Source organism: Dreissena polymorpha, chromosome 3 (assembly GCF_020536995.1).
Source record: "Dreissena polymorpha isolate Duluth1 chromosome 3, UMN_Dpol_1.0, whole genome shotgun sequence".
Taxonomy (NCBI): Eukaryota; Metazoa; Mollusca; class Bivalvia; order Myida; family Dreissenidae; genus Dreissena; species Dreissena polymorpha.
The window spans coordinates 40693207-40702643 of NC_068357.1; the positions used below are offsets into that span (position 1 = coordinate 40693207).

The window sequence follows — 9437 nt, forward strand, 5'->3', positions numbered from 1 at the left end:
TGTTATCATATAGTGCGTCTGAACCACTCATGCATGTTATGTGTATTAGTGAACATACTATTACGATGTCATTACGTATAAGCATGAGTTCATTTTCCCCAATCTTATAGAATGTTCAAAATCATGGTTGACGAAGCTATCGCGCAAAAAAAAGTTCAGACAATTTTAAAAGTACAGTCAATCTTGTATTAAGAGACCACTCAAGGGAGTAATCAAAAGTGGTCTCTTAATAAAACGGTCTTTGAATACAAAAGGCCATTCTGGAAGAATGCTTACCCTCAATTTTAATCTATATAGAAGGATAATCTCTTTTGTCCACAATGATTTTAACTTTTATAATTAAATGAATATAAACACAATACATAAACAATATTTTACTTATGTGTTTTATTTTTCACTTATTATAAATTATCATTTATTATAAATCAATTTTGTGTACATATTTATTTTCAAAAACAACATTGACAAAGAAATATTTTTCCTAAGAACAAAGAATTTTGCTAAAAATGTGTAACAGTCTACATATACATGTGTACAGCTAAAACTAGAAATAAATGTCAGAAGCCAAAAGCTATGATATTTTATCACATGTATTTCTCTTTCCGTTTCTATATTGCTTTCTTTGCGAAGAAGTCTTCAATTTTTGTTTGCTTGCTGTGCACTTCGCACCTACTAGCGACAAAAAGCTCCTGTAATTCCATTATGTTTGTAAGCATTTTGTCTTGCCCCATGGTTAGTGCGAATCTTTTCAATTTTTCTTCCATATCGCATGCTTCGTCCATGGTTACAGTTTCATCTGCACATGCCCCAGTATCCAACACTTCATCTTCATCATTTTCATCAACGTTTTCAGATGACTTCAATGACTTCAAAATGTCTGCAGCATTCTCTTCCCAGTCTATCCCAGAAGTTTCAGTTTCACACACTGGGGCACACTTATCCATCTCGACAAGATCACTGAAACTAACCCCAGACAACTCATTTGACATTTTCAACACTGCCAAAGGCACATCATCTTCGTCAATGTCACTATCCTCGTCAATTTTATCATCAGTTTTTTCACTAGCACTGACAACTGGACAATCACTGGGAAACATGGTCATGGCGAACCCACATCTGGCGAAACACTTTTGGATCGTTGACACTTCGATGTCTTTCCATGACCCATTGATCCAATAGATCGCGTCTAGAATGGATATCTGCTGCAATACATGAGATCCAACCTTGTCATTCTCCATCTGAGTTAGAATGTACTGAAGCTGTCGTTTTCGGTACTTCAATTTCAGGGTTTGGATGATTCCCTGATCCATTGGCTGGGACAACGACGTTGTGTTTGCCGGAAAGAACACAATTTTCACGTTCTGTAGGCTAATTTTGGGATGGGATGGGGCGTTGTCAAGAAACAGAAGCACTTTTCTACCCTGTCGGCGCATCTTCTGGTCAACGGACTTTAACCACTCTTTCATTAATTCTGTGTTCATCCATGCCTTTTTGTTGTTTCTATACATAACAGGAAGTTTCTCTGTCTTGATTTTCCCGAAACACCGTGGCTTTGCAGATTTACCAATGACGAGAGGTGGCAGCTTCTCCCCTGTCATAGACGCACACAGAGCTACTGTGATCCGCTCTTTGGACCGTTTGCCGCCAGCTAATTCAGTCTCTAGAATGCAAAAATATAAACGTTGTAATAGAAATGGTATTTTAATTTAACTTGGTATAACATGTTTAATACGTCCCCGATCAAAACACAGATAGGAAACCATAAGATATTGTGCGGTTTGCTCTTTGGACCGTTTACCGCCAGCTTATTCAGTCTAAATGCACAAATAAAAAGAAATGAAAAATGCAATTTAATTTAACTGGGTCAGATCGAAAACCAGTTACGGAAATTATAAGATATTGTAAGGTTACTTTACCTTTGAAATGATACGATTTCCGTGTCGTATCTCGAAAGAATAATCCGGTTTCATCCATGTTGAAAATGTTCATCGGCTCGTAGCCTTCACAGAGAGTCGGGAGTTTTTCCTTCCAGTCATAAACTGTGTCCTTATTCACATCTCCCCTTTCACATGACATAGTCCCTAACACAATGTTGTTTCTGCTGAGAAACGAAGCTAACCAGCCAGTGGAAGCCTTGAACGTCTCAATTCCTAAGTCGGACGCAAATCTAAGGGCCTGAGCACAAATGAGAGGGCCTGACACAGGCATTCTCCTCATTGTTACATCCTTAAACCACGCTAACACAAGATCATTTATGTCCTTGTTCTTCGTGCACCTCGCGCGTTTTTTTTTCACCTGACACATTATTTTCAACGTCTTCCAGCACCTCGGCTTTACGCTTAAGAATGTTCTGAATTTGGGTTTTACCGACTCCAAACTCATCTGCGATTTTACGTGCACTTATACTCTTTGACAATTCCAAAACCCGAATTTTCTCGTCCAACGTTAACACTTTTCGTCTTGACATTTTAATTTCTGCATGTACGCTTAAGGAAATCTGACTCGATTATGATACATAATGAGCTGAAAAAATTAAAACACGTCAATTGAAAACAAACAATCAGATCTGATTGGAAAATTTATTAAGTAAATAACAATGTGATTGGCTAACAAATATCTACTAATTGGCATTATTACTAATTGGTAATGTACGGATTTCGACAGATGTTGCCGATTAATAGTTTATTTTCCGCACTTCTCAGGAAATGTTTGTCGCGTACAGTGCATTGTTTCTGCACCTGTATCTATACTCGAGAAAAATCGGCATTGTCTCTTAACGATCCACATAGTAAACTATTTAAGCTGTAGACTGTGCGCAATACGTTCCTCTATTATTCAACTCAATAAATTGACACGCAGTCTACAACAATACCGGTCAGAACCGGTCAACGAGACAAAGCATTATCATAATGGTTGTGAAAACAAAGCAGAGGTGTAACAGTACATCTTATCGGCTTAGATAAACAATTAACACGGGATTGTCCCTGAAAGATCAATAGATTAACCACTTTTACCTCCTAGTGGTCGCTTAATACAAGATTCGGACATCAAAATACACACAAATCAGCGGTCGCTGGTCGCGTAAGACAAAAGTCGCTTAATACAATATCATTATATAGCGAAAAAGCTCCGTGGGATTTCAAAATGGTCGCATAAGACAAAGGTCGCTTAATACAAGTGGTCGCATCGACAAGATTGACTGTACAAATTATAATCTCAAAACATTATATCAGTGTTGTTTTCTAAATTTCAAATACATGTGTAATTTGTTCAATAGAAACTGATGGCGATGACCGGAACAAACATGCTTGACACGTCCTTGTAAACTTATTCATACAAGAAGGCGTTTTCAGACTTTCAAAAAAATGGTTAAACATTGCACAATACTCCTATTCTTAAATGACATCTATGCTTTTTTAAGTGAAACAGTCGAGTGCCCATACCCACATTTAGTGTATAACATGTCGCTCTTCTCATAATGACTTTTTTATTCCCGTTTTAACATGATACCTTACCAGTTAACGATATTCACATCAACATTAAATACTAAGTAAGAGGCCCGAAATCACAGTTCCAATTCAGCAGTTGTATTTCTCTTCAGTGTTCACATCGGTTTCAACACCGCTTATATATTATTTGTACGAAAATATGTTCCTTTCGGTGCATTTGTTTCACGTTGGATGCAAAGTACAATTACCAAAGCATGGAACTAAAACCTGATTATGATTCAATATTGTCAAAATTAGCAAATAGTCAAATCGTTTAGATTCTGCAACCTTTCATACCACGTGCATTCTGGTTCGTTGATTGTGTGGACACTGATGTAAAACATCCTCAGCAGACAAGAATTATACAAATGCTATTTTGCGAATACTATTGCTTGTTAATACCAAGAGGCAGATCTCTTTACTCGATAACTTATATTGCTTCATCGAATCACAGCGGGTGCCCCAACATACGCATGTTATTTAAGTTTTCTGTATGTACATGTTCCCTTCTACGGACATATTATGCCAACGTTTTCCTAAATCAATATATCACATCCGCTGTTCGTTTGGTTGGTCCCTCGTTAGTCGACATGATGTTAACAGACTGTATAACTCACATAACACGAAAGCATCACTATAGTTTGAATTCCGGCGTATGCCCTGAGATATCGGCTCAACATCGAAAGCGACATACTGACGTCATTCGGCTGCAATTATTCAGATATGTGAAATGTAAAGCCTCATAATCACGCCATTTGACCCTACATAGGCCCACAATTGTAACTTAAAAAATCAGCATAATCACATTGTCTTTATTTCAAACAAAGAAAAGTATTAATAGTGCTACAATATTCACTATATCATCATATAGAATGGGAAACTAAAATAAATATACTCAAAATGTTAATTTGCTGTCCATTCGCCGTTAAGCCTCCGTGGCCTAATGGATACGGTATTGGCCTCGTAAGCAAGGTATTGCAAGGTTACTAATCACATCGGATTGTAATTTAGTCGAATTACCTTTAATATTAGTTTTCAAATAAATAAATAATAATAATTATTTCAATCATCGCTTGCAAACTAAATACTTGTGTAAAAGTATTCTTTTGCTTATTGATTTTTCATTTATTGTTTTATCAAATAACACTCAATTCATTAGTGTAAATACACGTATACGCAAATTAATTAACGCAATTAATGAGGTAAAACAAGTAGACTACAGACACACAGTATAAATTTATCTAAAAACTGAAAATCTACTATCAGTGCTTGATCAAATTGTACTGAGATTCCTGCTTATTCTGGTGTTGTTGTTTTTTTAAGTTTGACAGGCACAGTATTAATATAAACCCAACATTTGTATGATATATCGTATATCATTTATGAATCTTTATTATACTGTAGAACCATCCGATCAAACCGGTTAATGGTCATCGATATACATGAAACATAAGCACATGTAAGCATACGCATATTTACGAATGCTATTTTAGCAAACTCTTCAAGGAAATACTACTGAGCACCAGGGAAAATCACTTACATCATGAAAAGATCAGTGCAAACATATTACAAACAAATATGTTGATTTGACAACACTAAAGTGGACAACGTTAAGTCAAAAAGCCGATCGTTGTATTGCTATATATATTATTGTAGTAATTTTAAAACGATACCAACATAACTACATAGCTTCATTTATTACTGCATTCACAGCCTCATGTGTCTGATGCAGAGACACATGTGGTCTGGTTTGACTAGGAACCTACATAGGTTTCGTTGTACATGTATTCCCCTTATTTCATTCTCCCTAAAGTAACTGTTGATGACTAATGAAGACTATTTGGCATTCGCTGTGTTTTTGTTGTTTTCTATTGAACTATAATTGTAAACACGGGTGTTGCTTGCACAATGTGTACTATATTAATCATGAAGCAACGTTTAAATCATAAGTTAAAAAAAGCACATCTAGTAACACCATATTGTTTACAACAATGACAGTACAAATTGCAGAGATATTATAGCTTGATTTGCACGTTTGAGTGCATTTGGGTTAACGATAAAACCGAGTAAGAACTTATTAAGGTATTTTTCTTTAAAGAGGTTGTAACGAGGGGATAACTTACTTATGTCCCGTGAGAAGATGTCACTGAGCCGTTATTTAAATCAACATATGTAAAATCAATAACATATTCTCCACAAATTTCAAAACGACCAGCACATGTTACATTATTATTGATTCAGTCAAAAAATGCCATATAGCTTTATTACAATCCTTGCTTAGACCTTCCAAAATATTTATCCCATTTTTGTGTTGTTTGATCTGTATGGTACAATACTATTAAAACAAACTTAATGTATACGACAAGAGGGCGGTTACTAGAATTTATCATCTAATAATTTATTTTGAGGTTCATTTGTCTTTTCTGCATCGCCTAAACTGCATATAAATTAAATGTCAGATTATAGAAGTGTAATATTTGAAATTTAAAAAAAAGATCAAATATTATTGAAACTACATACACTTGTTTCACTTACTGCGGTTTATTTTATACTAAAAACGAATCCTTAAAAATGGTGTTGCTATGATGCTAATCAGTAAATTAATTTCCCGACGCTAATGCTAAACTCGATCCAATCTTGGGTAAACAAATCAAATTACTGAAGCATGATAACATTGTGTTTGTTCATCTACTTGAAACCACCCACTATTTTCAAGTCTTGCAATAAGCATGCAAATTGTACCGGGATATCAGTCATCACACTATTATAAATTCATGGACGTGTTTCAAACATCTGACTAATTATACGTGTCATTTAACATTGGTTTGAACTAAATTGCAAACATAAATATAGATTTGTGGCGAAACGTAATCTCAACAAAGGCTTAGCTCGCAAATGTCAACATAAACAAAACATGTTCAACTAGTATTATCCTCGCTGTTTCCATCTCCGGGACGCCAAACTAACGTGCCAATAAGTAATTAGGGTTTTCGTGATAACTTTGATTTATTTTACGACAACAAAAAGTTATTATATCCGTGAAGATGATTTGAGACCTATGCCGTACTGTAACTGTTACCATTTTCTCTAAATAGGCGCCGTTAAGAAACAATATCACAAGTTGTATGTTATATTGCAGAGAAACATATATAAGCATCTTTAAACAAAAGCAACCGTGCCAGTATCTGTGTTGCAACTACAATTTAAAATAAATGATATAGCTATTGAACTTCACATATATATGTTAATTATGTTGCATGCTTTATTCTGAAACGACTTACTTAAAGGGATCGTTAACCACGAATAACGAAAAAAGAAAAAGTTCTAAAATACCGTTTTTTACAATTATTTGTTTATATTGATTAAAATATCACGACTGGTATATTACATTCCTTGAAAAAAGTTGTTATGTTTTTATATTTTCAGTATATTCGGTAATAAATTTTACTGGGTAACTTCCAGTTAACTAAAAATAACGCAAGTAGATTGATCATCATCGTCACGTGGTAATCCCAGGAATGCAAATTGTGCATTCGTAATGAATTGTATATATTTAAAAGATAAAATAATCAATCTACTCGCGTTATTTATAGTGTGTATATCGTTATATCACCTATTTTCGCGATATACTTTTTAAAATAATATAAGATGCTCATAGATTAAATTTGTCATTATGTATTACAATATGCCCAGCAATCACAAAACAATTTGGAATCGTAACAAGTCATGAATATAACGCTTTGCAACTGGTTTCTTGTTAAATTGTAATGTGTAATATTTCGATAGATGCAAATGGCTTCTACAATTAAAATTGCCATTCAATGTCAACACTCATTCCTAGTTACATATCGGAGATTTTGAGAACATCACATTCAAATATGCGAACATTAATCCAGTGATAATGCTTATCAGACTAAAGACCATATTGGGAATTTGATTGTTTATCAAGGCGAAACAAATATGAAAATAATATGTTACTGCCCTATCGTTCTGTAATAAATCAGGTTCTTAGAGAATAAAACAAAGGTAAGTCTTGCAGAGCATTAGTTTAATTCGTGCCGAGCCTGATATATTACATACTTATATGGCAGTAACATTTTCCTGTGAAACAACAGTAAGTCAATTAAAGGGGTTGATTTATCTTCATGATAATTGTGATCCTTATTCACACATTCATTATTTAATGGGGACAATATTGACTTTACACATGTGAAGTCAATTAGCATGTGTACTTTTACTCAATGGACTGAATTATATTGAACATTATGAAAATAATGGTCACACCGCTATAGACTTAAACAAAATTACGTACTTGCATTGATATATCGACCTGTTTAACCTCTGTCTTTATTCTGTATCACATGTTTATGTATAATTCCAGGATCACATTGTAATACTGTTATCTGCTCTAAAATCTCTAAGTTCCTTAATATGAATGGTTCCTGTAAAAAGGTTGAAGCAAACAATTCGATTGAGTGCAGCCGTATTGAAAGCTTTTGAAACACTCCTTCAGACAGACAATTTTGCAAGACCGAATCAGATTTCAATTGAACAGGTCTGTTTAAATCATTGTGAGATAAAATTCGTTAGCAGCCAGTTTGTGACAACATTTTATATATTTCATTTGCACATGTTTAACGGATGGTATCTACCCATAAACAGACCAACTGTCACAAGTTTAATTAAAATGGGAAGTGTTGTGCGTGTTGAAGATTTGATGAGTTTCATAATTTATGCTCTATAGAGTGCAAGTATACAGTATTCTATTTTACAAAAGATAATTAAATTAAGTTAAGGCATTCTTCAAAACAATGTTATCCTTTAAAGCAAACGGCTTAACATGATTTTCAGTCCGCATATATATCCATTGAAATGCTGAGCAGGTTAAATCCGTTCAGACACAAATGCCTGTTATTGCCTACTTTATAATTGCTATAATCTGGGGGGTCTAGTTTGTGAATCATAAAATCGTCTATTACGTTCATTTTAAGAATCTTTAAGCTACATGTATATGTTACATTTCAATCCATCCATATATCCACCGAAACAAAAAATATACATTTCAAAATCGTCAATTAGCTACGAAGAATACCGCCAATCCGCGCATGTCGTAATATGTTTCATGATGTTTTAAAATGTCTTAGTTGAGAAATAAAATCATTTGTGTAACTTTTAACAAATAACGATACAAATCGTATATGACCCTTTTCATCGCATTCGGAACATTGAATATAAATAGTCCAGGAGAACGCCCACGTGTAAGTGTGCGTATCAGATCAGACATAACGACGAACGGACAGACAGAAAAACATGCGTGTGGACATTCTTCAGTTTTTATTCTAGTATTCACCATTCATGTAAAGAAATTAGCATGTATAAATCAAATAGCCGACACTCATTGGTCTGGTACAACATTCATACATAATATCATGTGCATTTTTATAGAAATTTTAATGGCCCAAACTATATTTCCGCATTGCAGGTCTCTCTTTCTGTGTGTTTTACTTGATGCTTTAGCCTACAGATAGAGAGTGTTCTTTCCAAAATGTTGCACTTGATACAAGGCAAAATAGACTTAGAACCATATAAATGTGAACATGTTGAGTTTCATGGTTAAGTGCGATTGACATTAAATGAAGTATTGCTACTTGGCTCGCTTCATGAGAAATTGGGTATTACGCCATTTGTTGAAATAATAATATTGGTATCTTTTTTTAAACAAAAACACGCTCAGCTCAGCTTGTAATAAAATGTATTGCTATTTATGTTATAATACTTATTCGAATAATCGTAGTATATGATATTATTGTATTATTATTAAGGATACATCTTTTATTTCATATTACACATTTCATGGCTGTGCTCGAAATAGAACCATTCATCCCAAAACGCCAATAGTTTGCTTCATAACCCTTAACAATAAGAATGTAAGGTATTTCGCGGTTGTAA

At 34.3% G+C, this 9437-nt stretch overlaps 1 protein-coding gene across 1 annotated transcript; it reads right to left on the bottom strand.

Annotated features, from left to right (window-relative positions):
• Window positions 1–608: 608 nt before the first annotated feature.
• LOC127872167 (tigger transposable element-derived protein 4-like) lies at window positions 609–2217 on the bottom strand. The gene is made up of 3 exons (XM_052415499.1): window positions 1917–2217; window positions 1096–1660; window positions 609–1062 (listed from the first exon to the last, which is right to left on the bottom strand). The coding sequence occupies exons 1-3, from the start codon at window positions 2215–2217 to the stop codon at window positions 609–611; spliced, it is 1320 nt and encodes a 439-aa protein (XP_052271459.1).
• Between the last annotated feature and the right edge of the window lie 7220 nt (window positions 2218–9437).

Bases quoted from the DNA above. Each gene is read 5' to 3' on its own strand.
- LOC127872167 (XM_052415499.1), bottom strand. From the start codon at position 2,217: ATGAGGAGAATGCCTGTGTCAGGCCCTCTCATTTGTGCTCAGGCCCTT. The intron at 1,661-1,916 runs GTAAAGTAACCT...TTTGCATTCTAG, and splicing joins GAAATCGTATCATTTCAAAG to AGACTGAATTAGCTGGCGGC. The intron at 1,063-1,095 runs GTTTCCCAGTGA...TGTCAGTGCTAG, and splicing joins TGTGGGTTCGCCATGACCAT to TGAAAAAACTGATGATAAAA.